At 44.4% G+C, this 24,607-nt stretch overlaps 1 protein-coding gene across 1 annotated transcript in view; it reads left to right on the forward strand.

Annotated features, from left to right (window-relative positions):
• Nucleotides 1-24,607, forward strand: part of PHGDH (phosphoglycerate dehydrogenase) — a 54,922-nt gene that overhangs the window by 27,462 nt on the left and 2,853 nt on the right. Inside the window, exons 4-10 of the mRNA XM_006900319.1 lie at nucleotides 3,076-3,130; nucleotides 3,227-3,325; nucleotides 13,356-13,488; nucleotides 13,938-14,086; nucleotides 15,914-16,066; nucleotides 22,979-23,111; nucleotides 24,338-24,468. Coding sequence (XP_006900381.1) covers nucleotides 3,076-3,130; nucleotides 3,227-3,325; nucleotides 13,356-13,488; nucleotides 13,938-14,086; nucleotides 15,914-16,066; nucleotides 22,979-23,111; nucleotides 24,338-24,468 — 853 coding nt within the window. The remainder of the gene's footprint in view (nucleotides 1-3,075; nucleotides 3,131-3,226; nucleotides 3,326-13,355; nucleotides 13,489-13,937; nucleotides 14,087-15,913; nucleotides 16,067-22,978; nucleotides 23,112-24,337; nucleotides 24,469-24,607) is intronic.

Below are 24,607 nucleotides of genomic sequence, written 5' to 3' on the forward strand. Positions count from 1 at the left end.
AGTCTCACTCACCTTAACAATAGGAGCTACCATATTCTCCTGGAGCAGCAAAGAAATAAGATCAAAGAAGAAGATTCAGAAGAATGGAAATCCTAAATCTATAAACCTTCATGAAAATTAATTTTTAAAAAAGAAGATAAAATGAAATGTGTGGCCTAATGCCTCCATGAATAACTCCCCCTTTTGCAATGAGACCAGAACTGGCTAGTGCCTGACTACCATACTGGGCAGTGTCCTCACAGATTGATAGGAGAATCCTACACAAAATGGAAAGACTGTTGTTGCTGTTGTTGTTGTTGTTGTTGTTGTTAAGTGCCGTAGAGTTGCAGGCGACTCACAGCGACCCTATGAAGGAGAGTCCTTGACGCTTGGTGCCTTTCATCCTCTATGGAGAGACTAGGTGAAATAAAATTCCAAACTCTCAGGATTCCAGATTTTCTGGTGCTGCAGGACCTGGTGACTCTCTGAAGCTACTAATCTAGATAATCTTTAGACTTTGAACCAAAAATATCCTGACATCTTCTTCAAAAGTCTTCTTCAAACTAAACAGTTTAGCTTAACTAGTAAATGCCTACCTTGCACACGGTGTTATAAGGGACCACCTATATGAGAGGTGGGTGAGTGAGCAGACATTGCTAGGATTGCAAAGACGTGGAACAAAATGTCTGTTGACTGGAAAGCTGATTTCCTTTGTAAACCTTCACTCAACTATCAGACACACAGCTTAGCACACGTGCGTACATACACACATGCACACAAAGTCCATTTGTTGAGTCAAATTAACAGCTCAAAAGAGCAGATAGGAAGCATGAGATTAGTTAATGTTGTTGTTGTTAGATGCTCCCAATTTGAGTGCAACTAATAGCAACCCTACAATAGCAGATCTGAACGCTATCCTCCCCTGCACCATCTTCTTCATCTCTGGCATACTTGAGCCCATTGCTGTAGTTACTGTCAGTCCATCTGGTTGAGGGTCTTCCTCTCTTTCACTGATCTTCCGCCTTTCTTAACATGATGTCCCTTTCCAAGGAATAGTCCTTTCTAGCAACATGTTGGTATTTGGGATGAAGTTTTACCATCCTTGCCTCTAAGATGCATTCTTGCTGCACCTTCTCCAAGACTTATCTATATTGTTCTATTGGCCGTCCATGGGATATTCAACACTCTTCTCCAACTCCACAACTCAAAGGCATCAATTCTTCTCTCATCGTTATTCATTGTCTAGCTCTCAGAAGCATAGCAAGTGATTAAAAAGACCATAGCCTTGTAAATCGAAAAACCACAAGGATTTCAGAGATTAAGTATGAGGTGTTCTTTTTTTGCTTTTTGGTAGACTATCTCATTTACAGTGTTTTATATTGATTTTGTAACACTTCATTCATTGAGTTAGATGAAAGATCAGTATTCTTGTCCTATCTATGTGAAATGAAGTTTCCTCACCCTTGCCTCAAAAAAAAGAAAAAAGAAAAGACCACGGCCAGAATCAGGCACAACCTTAATCTTTAAACTGGAATCATTACTCTTCAGTTCTTTGGGGAGGTCCCTGATAGGAGACATTCCTGATGCAATGTCTTATGATTTCTTGACTGCTGGTGCCAAAGGTGTTGATTGTGGATCCAGGTAAGGTGAAGTTGTTGACATTTTAATCTTTTCTCCATGTCTCAGGATTTGTGTGTCAGCCCAGTGGTGAAGATTTTTGTCTTCTTGATGTTGAGATGTAATCCATATTGAAGGCTATAGTGTTTGATCTCCTTTAGCAAGAAATTATTCATAATTTAAAGAAAATAATAAATGTTGAATTGTGCATGTAGAAATTTTTAACTGGTGATCCCAAAATACTGTTTAGGGAAGTGAAAACAGAAGAACAGTATCTTGGAATATCTATTTTCACACACAAACCACTCCAAATTTGCTGGCCAGCAAAAAGTTTGCGTTGAAATTCTTAGGAGGCTGGATGCGAATGTGGGTGAATATTTACTCTTTGGGTATTGATCTCTCCTCTCTTCCTTTGCTTTCAGAAAAAAAAAAACTTCCATTATGACTCAGGTTTTCCACAGCCTATCTTACCTTTTCACCTCTAACTTGCCCTGACTGCCTCTTTATTCTCTCCCGCAAAACACATAGGAAGACTATGACCTTCATGTTAACCATTAGCAGGACTGAAATGTGTGTGTATTTGGTGATAGCTGAGGGGCTAGAGATCAGTGTGGATATTAGATGTGATAGGACAAGCAGTCAGAACAGAATGGAACTATAATATAGACTTTGGTACTTGTCCTCTTCAAACTAGCCTGAGCGTCTTAGGATTTGTCAGGGAAGGCCAGTCCCTAAAAAAAGAAAAAAACAAACAAACCCTAAAACCATCATGATAAGAAAGGCCAGAGAAAAAGGAAGACTCTCAAAAAGATAGACTGACTATAACAATGAGCTCAGGTATGGCAGAGTTTATAAAGATGGCTCAGGATAAGGCAAGATAAGGGTCATTATGAGTCATAAGCAACTCAGTGGCACCTAACAAAAACAAAGGAAGAATCTACCGAAGGTTCATATCCACCAGTGTTCATAGGGAGGAGTCTGGGCAGACCCTCCTGTGTGTTGTACAGGCTGGAAAACCCAAGGGAGGGTCACCTGTGAGTTGGCTTCAGTGAGAAAGAGAGTGAAAGGAATAAGAAATAATCTGGTTCAGGACGACCCGAATGCGATAGGAAGGTGAAAATTCTTTACATTTCTGAGCACTTGATGTCATCAAAGTTCCCTAACACCCCAGTACTTTACAATCCCTGAAAGACTGGCTCCCACTGAGTGGAAAACATACTCGCTGTTGTTCTGACTGATACTCAGTAGCTGCAGTAGAACCGAAACTTTCCAGACTCCTTACTGGAAACCAGTCTCAGGGCTAGCCAAAGGTTTCCCTCCTATACTCCCTTGATCCCCCTTGGTGTTTCTAAACTGAAAACTCCCACACCCAGACTGAGCTGAGTACTCCAGGGAGTAGTGTGCAGGCTCAAGGTCTTCCTTCCTCCACGCTGCACAGTGGTCTTGGGAGGAACAACTGAACCTGTGTCTTCTTTGCAGGCAGATCCCTCAGGCAGCAGCTTCAATGAAGAATGGCAAGTGGGACCGGAAGAAGGTGAGTAGCTGGCCTTTCCTCACTGCCGCGCCACTGCCTGAGGTTCGCTGTTGGCATTGACTTGATCTTCTTTGCCTTTTGCCTGTTTGATTGCAGTTCATGGGAACAGAGCTGAATGGAAAGATTCTGGGAATTCTTGGCCTAGGCAGAATTGGGAGAGAAGTAGCCACAAGGATGCAGTCCTTTGGGATGAAGGTAAGGAAAGACCTTCATGTGTCTGATGCAGGGCAGACTGACCTGGGAGAAGCCCAAGGCTTTGTCCTAGAAGAACTGTGATCTTTGCCAGAGCCCCTGACTAAACAAAGTCAGGGAGGGAGAACACATACACACCTGTTATATTTTGGGGCGATGTTGGTAATTTAAACATATGTCTCAAAGTAAATAGATTTCTTTCTTAAGCTGATGTTGGTAATTTAAACGTATGTCTCAAAGTAAATAGATTTATTTCTTAAGCTAATATATAGTATTACATTGTATAGATAAATTGCTTTTTTTTTTAGCCATTCTCCGGATGATTAGTATTTGCATTTTTTTACCACTAATTTCTTTTATTCTTATTGAAAACACAATACAAAGCACTGTTCTTGTTGATAAACACAGCAGGACATATACCAATCAACAATTTCGACATTGGTTTAATGCTTCAAGTTGTGTGGTCATTCTCCCTCTCTTTTTTCTGAGTTGTTCCTCCCTTATGAACATAAATTCATAGCCCTCTAAAACTCCTGTCTAGTCTTTCAAGTTGATGTCAATTTGATCCCCTATAGGGAGCTCTGGTGGCCTAGTGCTAAGAAGCTGTTCGCACTGTTTAAATCCATCAGCTGCTCTGAAGGAGAAAAATGGGCAATCTTCTCCCATGTAATTAAACTGCGTCTGAAAACCCACTAGAGGGTCAGCTATGGGTTGATTCTGACTTGACAGTACACAACAAAAGTAGGTATTACTTAAGGAATTTTGGTGGCATAGATCCAGACATGTTATGTTATAAATCAAAAGGCCTTATGTCTCCCAAGGTTTGAATCCACCAGTGGCTCCAAGAGAGAAAGATAAGAAGTTTCCATCCCTTAATATTTACAAGCTCAAAGACCCTTTAAAGGCAACTGTTTTGCAAATCTGTGGAGGCTTGTATTTCATAAGAGAAAACTGAAGGTCCTGAACCATTGAGCCTGATAAAGTTTCTGGAGTGATAGTGGGGGGGCTTCATATAGGAGAAAGGCTACCCTGTTGAAGAGCCACACAGCCCACTCCTTGTCTGCTTCCCCAAAGTAGAGCTCGGAAAGAGCCATGGTTGTGAGCTGAAGAGGACAGAGCTCCACAGATAAATCTGTCCCCAGGTGGGACAAGTGGTGCCTCAGGCTGGGTTCTGCAGAGAAGCAAAATCAATGAAGCTTGTTTATTTATAGACAGGTAGGTAGATTCTCTAGAGCTTCGGTATGCATATATATATGTAAAGAAAGTATATAAATATATAAATGTGTGTGTGTATATGTGTGTGTGTGTGTGTGTGTATATATATATATATATGTGTGTGTGTGTGTGTGTGTTGTTGTTATGTGCTGTCGAGTCGCCTTCAACTCATAGCGACCCTATGTACAACAGCCCTAAACTCCGCTCTGTCCTGTGCCAATCGCACTGTCTCTGACACTCCCATCCCAATTATCCCAGTCACTGAATCAATCCACCTCATAGAGGGCCTTCCTCTCCTGCGCCATCCCTCCACCCTCCCAAGCATGATGTCCCTCTCTAAGGACCAGTCTCTCCTCACAACATGTCCAAAGTAAGTTAGACGGAGCCTTAGAATCCTTGCCTCCAAGGAGCCACCCGGTTTAACCCTCTCCAGGACAAATCTGTTTGTTTTCCTAGCAGTCCATGGTATTCTCAATACTGTTCTCCAGCACCACAGCTCAAAGGCATCAATTCTCCTTCTATCCTCCTTGGTCATTGTCCAACTCTTTGGTGCATATCAGACACACCTTAGTCTCCAGAGAAACACCACTGCTCTTCAGCACTTTGGAGAGGTCCCTAACAGCAGACTTTCCCATGGCAATGTGCCTTTTAATTTCCTGGCTGCTGGTGCCAAGACTGTTGACTATAGAGATTATATATATATATATTTATTGATTGATTGATTGCCAACTGACAGGAAAAGATCCATATTTGTTCCATTCCCAGAAAAGATGATCCAATAGAATGTGGAAATTTTTGAACATTATTAATATTGTATGTAAGTAAAACTCTTGCAGAAAATTACTCAAAACTGACAGGAACAGTACATTGACAGAACTGCTGTAAATTTAAGCTGGATTTTGAAAAGGCTGTGTAATAAGGGATGTCATTGCTGATATCAGATGAATCTTGACTGAAAGCAGAGAATAATACCAGAAAGATTTTTACTTATCATTTCTTGATTATGCAAAGAAATATGACAGTATGGATAACAAGTAATTATGGCTAACAGTGAGAAGAACAAGAATCCAAGAACATTTAATTATAGTCATGAGAAATCTACTAACAGACAAAAACTCAGCTGTTTGTAAAGAACAAGGAAATGCTGCACAGTTTAGAATCAAGAAAGTGTGTTAGGGCTGTATCCTTTCTCGCTACCAGTTCTATCTATATGCTGAGCAAATAATTTCAGAAGTTGGACTACATAAAGAATGTGACATCAGGTTTTCTGGAAGACTGCTCAACAGCCTGCTTTATGCAGAAGACGCAACCTGGCTTTCAGAAAGAAAGAGGATTTGAAACATTTTCATCAGAAGATCAAAGACTGTAGCCTTCAATATAGATTATATCTCAACATGAAGAAAATATAAATCCTTACCACTGGATCAATAGGCAATATCATGACAGATGAAGAAAATTGAACTTGTCAACAATTTCATTTTGCTTGGATCCACAGTGAACACCTATGTTAACAGCAATCAGGAAATCAAAAGATGTGTTGTATTGGGGAAAATCTGCTGTTGAGAACCTCTCTAAAGTGTGAAAGAGAAATGCTACTATTGTTGCTATGTACCACTGAGTTGGAGCTGACTCAGAGTTGACCCTCCAGTGAATTTTCAGGGGCAGTAAATTGCACAGGAGGAGTCTGCTCATATTTCTCCCATGAATCAACTGGTGGATCTGAACCATATGCCTTTACAATTGGCCATACAACTCCTTTCTACTAAGCCTCCAGGGAGCTCTGGGGGACTTGTGGATGTGTAATTTGTAGCCACTGAAAATGGCTGAAGGTTCAGCCAAAGGTTCTGACTTGACAGTAGTGAATTGAGTTTAAAGAGCAATAATGTCAGTTTAAAGACTAAAACGTACCTGACCCTAGCCAAGGTGTGTTCAATTGCTTTCCATGCTTCTGAAAATTGGACAGGAAATAAGGATGACAGAAGAGGAACAATACCTTTGAATTATGATGTTGGAGAAAAGTACTGAATAATCCACAGACTGCCAAAAGTACAAACAAATCGGTCTTGGAGGAAGTAGAACCAGGCTGCTCCTTAAAGGAGCAGCTCCAAAGAGGTGAGACTTCATCTCACATACTTGGGCATTTTGTCAGAAGGTGCTATTTCTTGGCAAAAGGTACCATACTGGGGAAGGTGGAGAGTCAGAGAAAGAGAAGAAGACTCTCAATAAGATGGATTGACACAGTGACTGTCACAGTGTGGAGATTGTGAGGATGGCATAGGACAGGACAAGGTTCAGGTCTCTTGTTCAGAGGTGGCTGTGTGTCATAGTCAACTTGAGGGCACCTAACAACAACAATAGATTTCTCTCAAGAAAAGTAGCTTATGGACTTGTAAAGGCTGGCAAGTCCTACATCTATGGGCCAAATCTCAGGAGAGAGGTATCCTTGGAGTTTCTTTATTTGTGACATTATTGAAGACTACAGTTTATTATCTAAATGTGAGAGAACAACTTAACAGAAGACAGTAGAGCAGAGGACAGCCCTCCACCTTAATCCTTTTATTCCAGATTAGCGCTGATCACATCAGACCACATGAGAGGGGCCATTACTGCATCATTACTTAACCAGAGAACCATGACCAAGTGGATAGGCAATGCTAACTATGGCAGGTGGTTTGGGGAGAGAGCAAGCACCCCATCCCTACAGGTAGGTGCAGATAAACCTGGACGACCAGTGTGGAGAAGATACTGAGAGGATAGAGAAAATACCCCTTACAGTCTGAAGGCTTGGCATTTTTTAAAATCCTTTGCCCATGGGCATCCAGCTTCCTGCAAAATAATTTTTGTAGCAGAATTTGCTTTGTAGCCACGGGAACCTGTGTGAACTATAGAAGACTCTCAAAAACCCACTCATGGGTCAGTTATGAGGCGCTCTGATGGTGTAGACCGTACGGAGTCATTCTACGAATCCATCAAGGGGCTCCGAGGGGGAAGGGCAGGCAATCTCCTTCCATGTGCATCACAGCCTCTGAAAACTGCTGGAGGGTCAGCTATCAGTTGGTCCTAACTTGGCAAAGAGTTTGAGGTGATTTGTTTTGTGTTTGTTTTTGTTTTTGTTTTTAAATTGAATACTGTCCTTAGTTACAGGATTGTGGGAGAAGACCCTAATTAAAGAAAGAGCAGACAAGGGGCCCATGTTATGAGAATGAGCCCAAGGGGGGCTGATTGAGTGGACCTGATTGAGCCCATGGCAATGAGTGCAAAGAAAATGAGGGTTTTTCTGTCTCTACTGGGGCCTGGCACCCAGGCCCATAATAGTTAATTAGGCTGTTAACTAATGCCGGTATGTGGTCCTTTACAGAGTTATCTTTTCAGAGCTGACTTCTTCATATCACAGGTGCTTCAAGGAGATACTGGGATTGTCCGATTTGTTTCCTTTTGTTTTTTTAAATCCCTGAGCACTTAGGAAGGCTGAGAGGTGCTACAATTAGCTCCTAGGGAGCGTAGCTCTCCATCACTGCCTGGCTGTGTGTGCTGAGGTTGGTCAGGATGACAAGCCACCTTTGCTGCCATTCCACCCATCACAGGTACCGATGGAGACCTGGCATACTGGCCTGACTGCTTGGCAGATTGGCACAGATGTGTGTTTTAGGATCATTCTTGCAGCCTGAAAAATGGTGATTTTTTTCCTAGTACTTTTTCTCAATAGTGTTGCCACAATTGACTAAGAGGTTGTAACTTTGTAGACCCAACCCGTTCAGACTGATGTATCCCCTAGAAAGTGTCAGCAGGACCAAGCCAGTCAGTGGCCAAGTCTTAGACATTCTTATCAGTGTTTTCCATAAGGGAGCAGACCAGCATCTTTTAACATCCCTTTACTGTCAGTGTTATGAGTCAGAGCCCAGAGAGGTGAACACTCACCCAGAACCTCGTAGCTACCATCCCTTCCTTTAGCGTCATATGGTGCTGACTGAGCTCTGCTGCATCAAATTCTATCCTCACAACAACCCTGTGGGTCAGTATTGTTATCCTGGTTTTACAGATAAGGAACTGAGGTCCAGGAAGGTTATATGATAATGCTCAAGATGATAAGCCTAGGAAGTGGTAGAATTTAGACGCTGGGTCTCCTGACTCATCAGCCATGGGCTACCAGCTTCTTTACCTGTGAAACAGTTTTGCCTGGCACCACAGCCGTCTTCGTTAAAGATCCATATAAGTTCAACAGTCCCTGCGTCATGGTGTTGTTTGGTCACCCTAAGGACGCAAACTTTGCGGAACAGTCAGTGCCTATCTCAGTCTGGTGCCTGGAGCGCTCATTGCCCTGGTTCTGGGGCCCTGCAGCTCTTTCTAGATCTGCTCGGTCCTGAAGGGTGTCTTAAGGACAAATGTGGACGTGGTGAGTCAAGAATTAAGCAGTGGTCTTTCAACTCTGTAGCATAGAATGTAGGGTTATTTTAAAGTGATAAGAAGCTGCGCTATGATCCTAAAGGCGTGCAATTCACATCCACCAGCTGCTCCAGGAGAAAGAGAAACACTCCTCCTGTACATTTTACTGACTTTGAAAATCCACTGGGAGATCAGCTGTGTGTGTTGGTTCTGATTCAGTAGCACTCAGAGTGTCCGTATGTTAGAGGTCCAGGATGACTCATTTATCTTTAGGGGGAAAAACCTGACAAGCTATTATTAAAAAATTACAGCCACAGAAAGTCTATGAAGCACAGGTGTGCCCTGACGCAGAGTCGAATCACCCAGTGACAACTCATTTTTATTTTTCGTATTGAATTTGTATTTAAGATCTCACTGGGTAGGGGAGGAAGCAGTTGGGAGCCAAAAAAGAGTGCTATTGCTAAAGAGAAAACACATTAGCTAAAGGGTGGAGAAGGCATTGACCATAGGATTCTTCTCAACAATTCTTTAATTTTGGGGTCTCACTACTAAGGCAGCAGCATCAGCCTCTGGCCAAGATAGCCCCGGGGAAGCAAGGGTTTCTTTACTACACCAGAGTGGGGGCTCTGCACTGAGGCCGGGGCCAAGGTGGAGCATACCTTCAGGTTTTTCTGGGGTTCTTCTGTAGGAGATGTGTACAGAGAGGTGCTCCAATAGCCATGCATTCGGACACATCAGGACCAGGTCGGGCACACGTCTCCTGGGACTGATGGCACCATTTCTGTTCTCCCAGCATGGCCTCCTGGTGTAGGATATTCTCTAGGATATTTCTTCAGCTTGATATGTTTTCCTCTGCAATTGAGTAAATCCCACCTTAATCGGACTTTCAAAGCTGTAAATCTTTAAGGGAAATACTGCTCATTTTTCTTTCATGGAGAGGTTGGTAGACTCAAAACCCCTGACTTTTTGTCAGTAGCCTAATACTTTACACTCTGTACCATTCTCTCCTCTTTCCCCCATATTGTTGTATACCATCAAGTCAGAACCCACTCATGGTTGGCCCTCCAGCAGCTTTTCAGAGCCAGTACATCCCATGGGAGGAGATTGCCCATCTTTCTCCCATATAGTATCTGATGAGTTTGAACTGTGTTCCTTTGATTTGGAAGCCCAGCTCTTTACCAGTAAGCCACCAGAGCTCCCTTTTTCTTCCACAGTAATTGCCAAATAACAGTCTCTAGCTCTGTAGATTCAGCTCCCTGTGCTTGTATGTCTTCCAGAAGGTGTTATGCTCATTTCCTAGCTGAGATTTCAGCTCCTGTCTGCCTTGCTACCTCAAGAGAAAACTGAGAACAAGGACATTCTCAACCAAATTCTCATCTGTAGCTGTATATGGATGAATGTGAGACTCTGTCTCTGTGAAGGATGATGCTTAACTCCATCCAACTCTGCCTTGAACCTGAGGGGCTTGCTAGCCATGGTGCGGGGTCAGGAGACAGATTCACGGTGTAGACTCTTCCTTACAGTTTCTTGGCTCATGAGAGCAGAGCAGGAGGGAAAGGCCTGTGAACTACTGCAGGCTAACTTGACTTTTTGCTCTTCCTCTCCCCACTCCACATGAAAAAAAATCCATCTGGATTAGAGATGAATGGGCCCATTGTCCTAGTCATTCTCAGAGCTACAGACAAAGGAGACTTGTAACAACAAGGGCAGGGATGTATAACTCCGCCCCTGGACATTTCATTCCTTCTGCCAGAAGGGAAAGAGGGCTATTTGAGGGTCAAGGACCCAGAGCCAGAGGGAGCACATACTGTGAGGGGGAAGTCCAGAGCTTTGAGTCATGGCTGGAAACCTTGGGTCCTGCAGGCCTGTCCAGGCTCAGTCTACTGTCCCACCTTGCTGAGGACAGAGTCAGAATTCCCAAGTCCCTTCCATTACTGGTCCCATCGGTGTTTCTGACTGAACTCTCAGAACTGAGAGAAGGTCCAACAAAACAGAAAGTAGGCAGATCTCAGCTGTTGCTGTGAGTCAAAGCCGTTGTACCTGGCTGTACTCTGGCCACCTGCCCGGCACAGCTTGATAACCTTACAGGCATTGCTCTTACAGAGAGCTGGCATGGAAAACGGACCCATGTAGGAGAGGAGAGACTTTTCATCTCATTCACAACCTCCATTCTCAGCATGAGCTGTGAACTCCCTGGCCACTTCTGCGACAGTGCTGCTCTCCCTGGTAGCCGTGGGGTGACTACTCCTCAGGTGACAGCAGGTCTCTGCAGAGACACGTCCCTCCTTTCCTCATTCCACACCCTCTCATCTGCTGTCCTGGTGTCTGTACCCATTTATTCGCTGTGAGACCTTGGTGAGCCATTTAACCCCTCCTTGCCTCCGTTTCCGCATCTGTAAAATAGAAAACCAATAGCATCCAAGTCATGTGGTTGTCATGTACCACTGTTGTTGTTGTTATGTGCTGTTGAGTTGACTGCGACTCATAGCATCCCTATGTACAGCAGCTCTGTAGCCTGGCCTGCCCTGAGCCAGTCTCACTGACTCCGACACACCTACCCCCATTACCCTAGTTACTGTATCAACCCATCTCATCTGAGGTCTTCCTCTCCTACGCTGTCCCTTCACCCTTCCAAGCACTGAGCTGGTACCAATTCATAGCTAACCCTCCAGCTATGAGTTTTCAGAGGCAGTAAATCTTTGCACAGGAGAAGAGTGCCCATCTTTATCCCAAAGAGCAGGTGGTGGGTTTGAACTCACATGCCTTTAGTGTGGCAGTACAACTCCTTACCACTAGAACCCTAGGGCTAAAAGGCACCTGACTCGAAGAAAAATGCTCTGTAAACAGTAGCCATTATTGATCATGCCTCCACTTCCTTTCTTCCTCCCTCAGAGTTTTTTTCTCCCACAGCTTCCCATTTCCCATCCTGACTGTCCAATGACCTTTGGCCAGATTCATAGGGGGACATAGTTTACTCCCTTGGAATTTCCCTGCATGCTCCCATCTTCCAGAAGCTGTTCTTTTTTCTCAAAAGCCTCAAGGAAGCCTCTGTTTTCATGACTTCCATTTTCCCCAGCCAGCCTAGACCAGGACCGTCCTGGGTTCTTCCCTGCCCACGTTGCCTCCATGTGCCACTTCCCAAACAGACCTGCTGAAAGGCTTTGCCTCTGGTCAAATGTAGCTTTGTGTGAGCTTAGTCACCAAGGTAGAGAGTTCTGGTTGCCTAGTGGCAAGAAGCTGTAAAGAATTCCCCAAGGCACGTGGTTCAAATCCGCCAGCCGCTCTTCAGAAGGATGGGCAATATCCACCTGTGTGATTTACTGCCTCGGAAAACCTGCCAGAGGGTCAGCGATGGGTTGGTTCCAACTCGACGGTACACAACAAGAAGTCACCAAGGTAGGCCTGCCAAGGCTAGCTGCATCGAAAGGCTTATTCAAGGACATTTCAAGTGAGAGTACATCCTTTCCCTACTGGCATGACAGCACTGAGATTACACCCTCCCCTGGTGCCAAGTCCTAGTCCCATTTCTGGCCCACTCTACTTTCCTTCCTGATCTTTTCCTCACTCTGTTTACTTAGCACATCTGCCTGTCTTTGGACCTGTGGACAGTACAGTTGTAGTCTCTTCCCTCTCAACTATTTACTGGCTCCCTTGTGCCCATCTTCTCTCACAGCCCTCCTTCAAGTTCGCCTTGTCCAGCCATTCGTGTGCTTTTCTTCCATCTGTGGTCCCTAGGAACCTCCTGGTTGTGTCAGCCCTGCTTCTCTTAGTCCTAAAGTGGAAATAAAAACAATATCAACCAATAGGAAAAGAGTGGATAGATGATGAACACTGCATTGGAACAATGAGAGGAAGAATGATCTGAAAGGAATGTATGATTAGGTATTTTATATATGACACCAATCTAGAATAGAAGTGCACTGCATGCAACAATGAATGAATGAAAACCCAAAATCTCTGTAAATGTTCACTAAAACTAATAAAATTTAATAATAATTTTTAAAAAAAAGAAACAAAGGAGGGGAAAAACATGCAAAAATTGGTGATGAGAAAGCCAGGTATTCAAGCTAAAGGGATAAGCTAAAAGGAATAACACTCCATAGCAAAAGTCACAAATCTTTTCATCACACTGAAATATTGATGTAAAAATCTGTGGGTGTGTATGTTCTAAAAAGTGTAATAAAAATATTTTAAATTAAAAAAAAAGTGCATTGCAAAGTGGACTAGGGGAGAGGGTAGGGAGAGGCAGGAAAGAAATTGTGCAACAGTGAATGAATAATTTTTTCTTTTTTAAAAAAAGAACAATATCAGCCTCACCGGATTGTCATGGAAGTAAATTAGTGTTTACAGAGGCTTAACATATGTTAAGTGCTCAGTAAAATAGTAACTCTGATGAATAATAATAATAACACTCTTTTCTCTGGCTTCTGACCAGACTATAGGGTACGACCCCATCATCTCTGCAGAGGTATCTTCCTCCTTCGGAGTTCAGCAGCTGCCACTGGAAGAGATCTGGCCTCTCTGTGACTTCATCACAGTGCACACACCACTCCTGCCCTCAACAACAGGTGCGTGGGTTCCTGCCTTGTGGGTGTCGCGTAAGCCGTAGCCCAGAGCAGGATGTGCCCTCAGAGGATGCTGGTGAGCAGCCGTGGGGAGGACCACCAGTCTCCCGAGGCATGGTGATGCTCTAGTAGATGGCCCACATCAGGGAGGAATGGAGAGCAGGTGGAAATGCATAAGGCCCCTGGGCAAGTTTGGCACAGCCTGTACTATGAAGACTGCTGGGGGCAGGGTTTCCTGACTCTAGGATCCTTTTGAGACAGGAGCATCTCAGAGACTTCTGGGATGGACGTTGGCTTGGAGTCTATCCCAGGTACAAAAAAAAGGAGCTCCTGTCCCAGAGCATTTGAAAGGAGAGAGAAGGGACAGAGAGGGATGGGAGAGTCTCTAAAAGTGATGTAAGAGCACAAAGCCCAGGCACCATCCCAGCAGGAAACGCTGCTCTTTATTCCAGGATTGCTGAATGACAGCACATTTGCCCAGTGCAAGAAGGGGGTGCGTGTGGTGAACTGCGCTCGGGGAGGCATCGTGGACGAAGGCGCCCTGCTCCGAGCCCTGCAGTCTGGTCAGTGTGCTGGGGCTGCACTGGACGTGTTTACTGAGGTGAGTACCCAGCAGTTTGTGGTGGAGGAGGAGGGAGAGATGGGGGCTCGAGGCCTCATGGCAACGTAAGCCCAGTACGGTAGTGGAAGACTTTGGCTTACAGTTCCTAGTGTCCAGGGTAAATGGAGATCGTTTGCAAGAATACTCTGTTCTGAGGGGCTTTCATGTGCTGATTTTTGTGAGAAGCAAGTTTTAAACAGGAACTGGTCTTTGATATAGGGCTGCTCAGTCTGTTGCCATTTTGGTATCCTTAGGGGAAGATAGGGGTTGTGAATCAGTGCTGAACAGTTGCCAGCCTATTGATCTATGAGGACAAGGATTTAGCCAGCGGGAGAGCAATTTAATACACTGACCAGACCTCTGATGTAAGTGCAGTATCATCACTGGGAGAAGTCTCTCCTTAGGGCCCCACTGGCTTTCTTGTTCCTCTCCCCTCATCCAGGGCAGGAAGGAAGCCTGAGGAGAATGGTTAGAAGAGCTCCCAGTCTCCAGAGTGGGCTGCTCTCGCTAGGACTTCCTGTGGGAACAAAGGCGAGGCTCTAGGTCTTATCTCCCTTCGTGCCTTGTCCTCACACCTGGTGAAATGTGGATTAGGGGGACAAATGCATTGATACTTTTCCCCTAAGCACTTTGTCAGCATGTGTCAGAGCATCCCTCCTCCCAGGACAGAAGAAGAGACATGGATTCTGGATCAGGTGGTTAGGGGGTGTGTCTTCCAGTACCTATTAGCTGTGTGGCATGAGCAAGCCACTGGCGCTCCCTGAGCTCCTGTGGTGCATTGTGACTTAGACTCAGGATCATCTCGCTCGGCTGCATGAGGTACTCCTGGAAAGAGTGGCTTGCCTGTCTCTGTATGAGCATCCTTTCGAACACTGCATTTTTGCCCCAAACCTGTTATCCTGGGCATCCTCACAGTACCTATTACATGACCTGGACTCAGGGATATGTGGCTAAAATTCAGAAGGAGCAAACAAAGCACTGGAAAGAGGGCAAAAAAGAGAGGCCTACATGACACTCCCAAGGGTAGTACATTCTTGTCAGTGTGCAAAAGGGGTGGAAGGGACTCTGGAGGTGGGGTGAAGGTGTCTCAGGTAAGTGGCCTGCCCTGGTGAGAACTAGGGTACAGATACACCGTGTTGAGTGCCTGTGAAGAGCATGACGCAGTGATGAGAACCTGTGAGGCACAGTGACAGTAATTGCTGCAAAGATGCAGTGCTGGGGAGTCTTAGGAGGAAAGCAACAACCCTGCTACTATCCACTGAAGACTTTTCTAACAGGTGCATAAAACTAGACGTTGGCAAGTTGACCGTTTTATGGCAACACATGGGTGTGTCAGAGTAGAGCCAGGCTCCTTGGGCTCTTCACAAGCTGATTTTTTTTGGAATTAGACAGCCAGGCCTTTCTTCCTACTTAGCTCTGAGTGAACTCACACCTCTAATCTTTCAGTTAGAATTAACAGCTGAGTGAATGGATCACTTGTACCACCCGGGCGCTCCAAGGGTGTAATCCCCACAATGATGTTATGAAGTGGAGGGTATTAACTTCATTTAGTGGAAAGGGAAACTGAGGCTCAAAGAGATTGAGATTTGCCCAGAGACACATAGATGGTAGGTGGTAAGGCTGGGATTTGACTCTGGTTCACAGTTTTTGCTATCTTCTTTGCTCAGGTTGAGCATCTGTGAGCAATCTGGGTATAAAATGAATATCCACCTCAATAAATCAGAAGTAGAATGAGCAACTGCTCTTGTCTTCTTTCTCTACAATTTCTGGGGGAGAGAAGTGTGGTCCAGGCACTGCAGCCAACCAATAATGTGTCTTCCTGGACAGGAACCACCACGAGACCGAGCCTTGGTGGACCATGAGAATGTCATCAGCTGCCCTCACCTAGGTGCCAGTACCAAGGAGGCCCAGAGCCGCTGTGGGGAGGAAATCGCTGTCCAGTTCGTCGACATGGTGAAGGGGAAATCGCTAGCAGGGGTCGTAAGTATGGCTATGAGAAAGGCATCTTGTTGGGAGTGGTGTCCACATGGGTGAGGAGTGATGTGGTGCACTGAATCAGCCCCTACTGTGTTGGGTACACAGAAGCATCCCCTCTCTAGCCCTACTATGAAGCTAGCAGGAGGAGCTACCAGCTTTGCCTGCTATACTGTAGCCTTGCTGTAGAGATTGTAGACCTTAACCCTACCCAAGCTTAGCCTTTAAAAAAAAGGCTCCTTTGTTCTTCACCTTCCTTGGAAAGGACATGTTGCCAGGGTGACAATAAGATTCAGTAGGTGAGAGGAAGGCCCCTTTGCAGAATGCTCACCTTGGTAAGCTCAATGAGTCTTTTTTTTTTTCATGTCTGCCTTAGGATCCTAGTGAGGATTTCCCTATCCCTAAATGAACCCTCTATACTAGCTTTTTCTCAAATCATCATGATTTCCTAAATAATCTCCTTTTTTGTTGCTGTTGCTTAATTTCAGTTAAACAATAATACTTAATTGTGCTCATGCAAAACCTATACCTAGACCAGGAGATTATGCAAACAGAGCAGGGGAACACTTCATGCTTTAAAATTAAGAATGGAGTGTGTCAGGGATGTATTCTCTCTCCATACCTATTCCGTTTGCATGCTGAGAGAATTCTTTGAGAAGGTGGACTCTATGAAGAGGAATGTGGCATCAGGATTATAGGGAGACTCATCAATAACCTGTGTTAAGCAGATGACACAACCTTGTTTGCTGAAAGTGAGCAGGACGTGAAATATTTGTTGCAGAAGGTCAAGGAATGCAGCCTTTGGTATGGATTGCATCTCAATGTCAAGAAAACAACGATTCTTACCACTGCACTGATAGGTAACATCATGATGGATGGAGAAAAGATTGAAATTAACAACAACTTCATCTAACTTGGGTCCACAATTAACACCCTTGGTATGAGCAGTCAAGAAATAAGGAGACACATTGCACTGGGAAAATCTGCAGTTAGGGATGTCTCTAAATTAGTGAGGAGTAATGAGGTAATTTTGAGAACTAAGGTTCATCTGATTCAAGCCATAGTCTTTTCAATTATTTGCTATGCATTTGAGAGCTGAACAATGAATAAGGATGACAGGAAAAGAATTGATGCCTTTGCACTGTGGTGTTGGAGAAGAGCACTGAACATCCCATGAACGGCCAAAAGAGCAAACAAGTATGTCTTGGAGAGGGTGCAGCTAGAGTGCCTTTTGGAGGTAAGAATGATGAGACTTCGCCTCACATACTTCAGGCATGTTGCTTTTTGTTAGAATATGCCAATTGCTATTTCATCAATTCCTGGGGCCTTATTTTTTTGCCAATGCCTTCAGAGCAGCTTGAACTTCTTCATTTATTATTGTTGGGTTTTGATCATATGCTACTTGCTGAAATTGTTCCATGTTAGCCAATTCTTTTGGTATAGTGACTCTGTATATTCCTTCCATCTTTTTTTGGTGCCTCCTGTATCATTCACAGTTTTACCCATAACATCTTTCAGTGTTGCAACTTGAGGTTTGAATTTGTTCTGCAGTTCTCTCAGCTTAAGAAATGCTGAGCAAGTTCTTCAAATTTTCTTACTTCTTACAGTCTATATGCTGAACAGATCACTCAAGAAGCTGGACTTTATGAAGAAGAGTGTGGCAACAGGATTGGAGGAAGACTCATCAACAGTTTGTGTTAGGCAGATGACATAACCTTGCTCACTGAAAGAGAGAAGGATTTGAAGCACTTACTGCAAGCAGCTCAAAAACTACAGCCTTCAATATAGATTTCATCTCAACACCAAGAAAACAAAAACTTTACCACTGGGCCAATAAGCAGCATCACAATAGAAAAATGATTGAAGTTGTTAACAAGTTGATCTTACTTGGATTCAAAAGCAATACTCTTGGGCACCAGCAGTCATAAAATCAAAACACAAGTTGCGTTGGGAAACTCTGCTGTCAGGAACCTGTAAAAAGAGCAAAAGCCACACGAAGATTGCCATATCTGACCTTTACCAACTCCACAAAGGGGAACTGTCCCTGTCAACACATCAACAATACAAAACCAAATCCCATAAAGTCAGACATGTCCTCCACACTCCCACATCTCTTTCTTATCCCAACACCCAGTTTACTGCTTTATTGAGTCCAAAATCTGCTGCAATAGCTTACAGACCACACAGAACCATATTTGGGAAGTCAAAAGACTATAATTCAGGCGAGCTCTGATAGCCTAGTGGCAAAGAAGCTGTACTGCAATCCCAGAGGTGAGGAGTTTAAATCCGTCAGAGCCTCTGCTGGAGAAGGAGGGACAATCTCCTCCTGTACCAGTCAGATCCGATTTGATGGTATACACACAGACACATACACAGAGACTATATTTCAGGTTAATAGCAGAATACCATCACTCACTCAGGACAGCTGTAGACATGTGCTCACAGGCACCTCATCCTTGTGGCTTTAGGATCTTACTCCTGCCAGTTATGGCTTTTCCTTGCACCCCTCACCCAAGTCCTCCAACAAACTTGGACAAAGACTTCTAGCTCCAGGTCCCTATGAGGTAGCAATTCCAAGGGCTGTTCCATCTCACATCAAATCTCTAGTTCTCTGCTGCTGGCTGCTATGGCTGCTGCTCCTGTAGGCCCTGATCTGGTTGGCTTAAGAGTGTTTGTCCCTAAAGGATATGCTGCATTCTCTTGCTTCTTCTTTTCTAGTGATAAGACTGTCCAATTCTGCTGCTGTATTCACTCAATTTAATGACAAGACTAGCCAATCCCTATGTGTATTGGCAAGACTAGCCAATCTCTTTGTGAATAAGCTGGAATACCCTATTTGCATTTTTACCCATCCTCATGACAAAGTCAGTCAGTGACTAGGGAATCAATTTTGAACCATAAACTCTTAACATTACAAGACATCTCCGGAGTACTAAAGAGCAATGATGTCAATCTAGAGATTAAAGTGCATCTCTTTTCTGTTACTTGCTATGCATCTGAAAGCTGGAGAGTGAATAAGGATGACAGAAAAAGAATGAATGCCTTTGAGTTGTAATGCTGAAGAAGAGTCTTTATGCCTTGGGCTACCAAGAGAACAAACAGATCTGTACTGGAAAACTGAAACCAGGGACACAAGGATGGTGAAACTCCATCTCATGAACTTTGGGCATATTGCCAGGAGGGGCCAGTCTTTGGAGAAGGACATCATGCTTGAAAATGTGGAGGGGTCAGTGCAAGCGAGGAAGACCCCTCAATAAGATGGATTGACAGTGATTCTAGCAACTAGGTCTAGTATTGCAGATGGTGAGGTTGGCTCAGGATAAGTTCAGACATGTTGTTGATAGAGTTGCTGTGAATCATAGTTGACACAACAGCACATAACAACAACAACACCATCACCACCACATTTGCCTGTTCAATGTTATTTACTTGTATAGTTCAGGAACACTGATTACATCAATTCTATGCAACCATCTCTATTAACTGTGGCCACATTTTCCATCATCAATACTTCCTAAACACTGGCTGCCCCTTCCCGCTCCACCCCCCCTTTCCTTGGTAACCTCTGTACATGTGCCTGTTCTAGATACTTGATGTGAGTCGGAGTGGCCCCACTTGGCTTTGCCTATATTTGCCTTCCTGGAATGCCCTTTTGTCCCTCCCTCCTAACTTCAGACAGTTCAGCTCTTGAGATGCCCTGTTCCTTATCTAGCTCTCTAGGGGAAGAGATAAATAAAACAAGCCTTCCTTTACCACGCTCTGCGCTGTCTTAACTCAGACTTGGTTTTTTTCCCCAGTCCCACTCAGTCCTTTCTGTTGGCTAATGACTACGTTATCAAATTTCCATTTCTTTCTCCTTGACTTTCTCTGGAAGCAGAAGCAACGTCTTAAGCTTCTCTGAGCTGCTGTGACACCTTTGTGCTTAGCCCAGAGAATGTGGTCAAGGCACTAAACGGTCAATGGGAGTGAGGCGGGGGCTTCCTGACCTTCTAGGCTGACCCTCAGCATGGGAATGTAGTCAATGAGGAGAAAATTGTAACAGTAGAGACACAGAATGTTTGTTCAGCCTGCCCTGTCTAAGTTTGATGGCCTAGCATTCCAGGCTCATAGCAACCCTTGGAAAAGAGTTGTTGTTATGTCCTATAAAGTTGGAACCAATCCATAGCTGACCCTCCTGTCAGCTCGTGACAGTGGCCATCAGTCTTGGCTTGGCTTTACACACGTAGCTCTCTCTCACTAAGATCTTTGCTCTCTTTCATAGTTGCTGCCCTCGAGATCAGTATTGGTATTGGATAGTGGAGACATTCCAGGGCTTTTCCTAAAGGGGACTCCCTAACACAAATTCCATCAAGTGAAACTGCAGGATTTCTCCATTTTGCTGTTGTGTACAGTCAAGTTGGAACCAACTCATAGAGGACTTTCCAGTCCCATCTTTCTCCCACGGAGCAACTGATAGATTGAAACCACGTGCCTTTGCATTGGCAGCGCACCTCCTTACCCATTGGGCCATTAGAGCCCCTTTTCCCATCTTGTTGTGGGTCATCGAGTCAGAGCCAACCCATAGCTGTCCCTCCAGCAAGCTTTCAGAGGCAGTTAATCTCACAGGAGGAGCAGCTAGTGGATTGTGTGCCTTCAGGATTGCCACATAGCTTTTTACCACTAGGCCACCAGAACTCTTTAATCTTAGGAGGTAGACTATTTATAGTTACTCCTCAGATAAGTTGTTTTGGTTTTTTCTAAAAATTTTTTTTTCTCTCTGTGACACTGATGAGTCAAATGTGAGAATGGTTACCCATGGTGGACAGTGTTTGGCGGAGCTCCCCAATTAAAACAAGCTTGGAAGCAGGAGTGGCATCCACTTCCATAATAGCTTGCCTCTGGAAACCCTATGAACCTGGAGAAAGAGTGAACGTTAGTTAGACAAGGGTCCAGGACTTTCATTCATAGGGTCGTTATGAGAGACCTTTGGCAGCGTACTCACCTAGAGCTTTTGATTCTTGACTTCACTTTCTGTGGATGTTGGCTGTGGCTACAAGTAAAATTACATAATTGATGACTTTTCTCTATAATGATGTTGCCTATTGGTTCAGCATTTTCTTGATGTTGAAATGTAATAATAAGACTATTTATTAAAGACTATTTGATTTTATGCAGAAAGTATTTCAAGTCCTTTTCACTTTCTGCAGCCAAGGTTATGTCATCTGCATACCATAGTTGTTGATGAGTCTTTCTCTAATCCTGACGCCACATTCTTTTTCATATAGTCCAACTTCTCAGAATATTTGCTCATATTAAATAGATAGGGAGAAAAGATACAGCCCTGAAGCACATATTTCCTGATTTTAAACCGTGCAGTACATTCTGTTTTTGTTTGGACAACTGCTTATTGGTCTGTGTATAGCTTTCACATGAGCACAGTTAAGTGTTCTGGGATTCCCATTCTTCACAATGTTATCCATAATTTGTTATGATCCATACTGTCAAATGCCTTTACATATAGTCAATGAAACACAAACATCTTTCTGGTATTCTCTGCTTTTAGCCAAGATCCATCTGATGTAGGCCCTTCATTCCATGGTCTCTTCTAACCTCAGCTTGAATTTCTGGCAGTTTCCTGTCCCAGGTACTACTCCAGTCATTTTAAAACTTCTTGAAGTACAATTTTACTTGTATGTGATGATAATATTTTTTTATAATTTCCATATTCAGACCCTAGACTGAAAAGAAGCAGGAGTGGAATCCACTTCCAAAATGGCTTGCCTCTGGAAACTCTATCAAAAGTGCTCAGGCCTCTCGTTTATAGGGTCTCTATGAGTCATCTACGACTCAGCGGCACCTAACAACAACTAGAGTTAGAATAGACTGTAAGGCCATGGGTTCTTGGTTGAGTTTCTTCTGTTACTGTTGATTTCCTGGCACTCCATGTGGTAGATGTCACATAGGTCAACGTGTGGAATAGGATCATCAAAGGTGCATAGAGTCAGCTTTATTAGTGACAGTGTTTGGCTGAGGTGTTTAGTGATTATGTAAACATACTGTTCTTTATTTGGTTTTGTGTTGTTGTTGGTTATTTTATATCAAGAGAGAAAAGAAAAATAAAGGCAAATAAGACTGCTATCCCTGAAAGACATACCATCATATACGCTATATCCATATATCCAAGTAACCAGTGCACCTTGTCTTAGTTACCTAGTGTTGCTACTTTATATTTAGAACTCTGACATGTGGGCAGCTTTAAGGAACAGAAATGAGTTTGATCACCATTGAGGAGACTAGCGGTCTGAATTCAGGGCCCTGGCTCGGGAGGAAGGTTTACCTTCACATTTAGCTCTTGGGGGAGACCCAGCTCTTAATTTTTCTTGGTTCATGGGGAAAACAGGTGCTGTGATGCCTCTTTTCCACGTTGGTGTTTGATTGCTGGCTCAAACTTCTCTTTTTATACTTCAAAAGAAATTGTCTCATAGTATGTCCTCCACTAATTCTACCTCCTTAACATAACCCAAAATCCCGCCTCAAAGAGGATTACAAACACAATATAAAAATGGTTAGGATTTAAAGCACATGTTTTGGGGGACACAAGCCAATCCCTACCAGTCTCCAAACGTATTATGTAAAGATTCACTTTCTTATTGCTGTACTCAAGCACTTTGCTGGCTTGAGTGAGGCAGGGCTGACATCAGTGAAGGAAGAAAGGACTGTTTCCTACCTCGACAATTTTGAGTCTTCTTTGTCCATTGCTGAGGCTGGCAGCAGATGGACATGTGTCACCCAGCAGACACCCATAGCCTCTTGGCCATCTGTCCTCCATGTGGCACTGAGACTTAGCAATAAGTCTTAAGAGGTGAGGGCTGAGGTGGGGAAGGTATGCCCTTGACCTGCCTCTTCCTGCCCTCAGTCTGTCTCTCCCTTTCTCTGCAGGTGAATGCCCAGGCCCTTACCAGTGCCTTCTCTCCACACACCAAGCCTTGGATTGGTCTAGCAGAAGCTCTGGGAACACTGATGGGAGCCTGGGCTGGGTCTCCCAAAGGCACCATCCAGGTGGTGACACAGGGTAAGCCCGAACTTCGCCAACTGCATAAGATAAGCTTGCCTTGCTAGAGAAGGAGGGTAGACAAGGGTGTAAACTCTGCACCCTGCTTGACACTTCTACTGCAGGCTGGTCACAGAGCGAGTGACCATCCCAGAGATGCCTTGGACTCGGTCTTGGGACTCCATGTCCCATGGTAAATGTAGCTCAGTTTACTACTGAGTGAGGGGAGAGAGAGGATTTGCCAAAGTCAGTGGGAAAATATATTTCATTTTTACTAGTCATATTTATGCAGTATTTTAAAAAATTTTCATTCATTCATTGTTGCACAAGTATTTTTAACATGTACATTACTTTGGTCAAAGAGATACCTCACAAGGGATAGACTTGTATGTGAGAGACAGTTAAGTTCAGTGGCGCACAGCCTACACTAAGCCACAGGATGTCAGGTGGCTTGAACCTGCTGCTTCGCTAGAGAGGGAAAGGGTGACTTCCCCTCCTAAGCCTACCTTTCTTATATCAAGTGAGAGTGGGAGTGAGGGGCCAGGTGAACCACTTGCAGACACTGTATGTTCTGCGACACACTGAAGTGGGTTGTTAGGCCGTAAAGACCCGCTGGCACACCTTGGAGGTGTTTGCTCAGCTGTGGAGTGTGAATGAGAACAGTGCCCTTTATCTAACCCTCGGGGCACTGGACACCTGTGCAAATGTGGTTGAGAGGCCACGGAAGGATCTTCTCACTAGAGGCATGTCCTTCCCAAGTGACTGCTGGTTATCTGTGCACCTCGAGGCAGAGAGACCAGGTGGGTGCGTTGGTCCATGGAGCACTGACAGGACCAGGGATCCCACTGGCCTGTGTTTCTGGGCCCAGAAGAAGCAAGGCCTCTGTGGGACCTGCTTGCCAGGATGTGGACCTCCATACTAGAACAGTGTTTCACTTGCTTCTTTCTGTTTCCATTTCTTGAGGCTCAAAAAGTTCTGAGTGTCAGGTGGGAGTGGGAGTCAGAAATTCCCTGAATGTGCCTTCAAGAAGGACAGGCAGGCCAGCAGGGCAGAGTGCACGTGCAGAGAGGTGCAGTGTGTGGTGGGCTGAGTTTTGAAGAGGAGTTTCTAGTCCTGAGTTTCTTGTCTCAGGTCTGGACTGTGCCTTCCCCTGAATGGTTCTGAGCCCTCTGGGAGTGAATAAAGAGGTGGCAAAGACCTCCTGCCTGCTTCTTTGTTTCAACACAGTGACTTCTTTCTGTCCCCAGGAACATCCCTGAAGAATGCTGGGAACTGCCTGAGCCCCGCAGTCATCGTGGGCCTCCTGAAGGAAGCTTCCAATCAGGCTGATGTGAACTTGGTGAATGCCAAGCTGCTAGTGAAAGAAGCTGGGCTCAACGTACGTCCCCTGTTCCTATCTTTCCTTATCTCCCACCACTGCCTTCTCTTTCCTTCCAGAGCACAGTTCCAGTGCCGCGCCTGGGTCTTTGGGAGGGGAAGCCAGAACATCTTCACCTGCAATATAGAGACAGTGTCTA

The sequence above is a fragment of the Elephantulus edwardii genome, unplaced genomic scaffold (genome assembly GCF_000299155.1).
Source record: "Elephantulus edwardii isolate Elephantulus edwardi_28Jun2011 unplaced genomic scaffold, EleEdw1.0 scaffold00280, whole genome shotgun sequence".
NCBI lineage: Eukaryota > Metazoa > Chordata > Mammalia > Macroscelidea > Macroscelididae > Elephantulus > Elephantulus edwardii.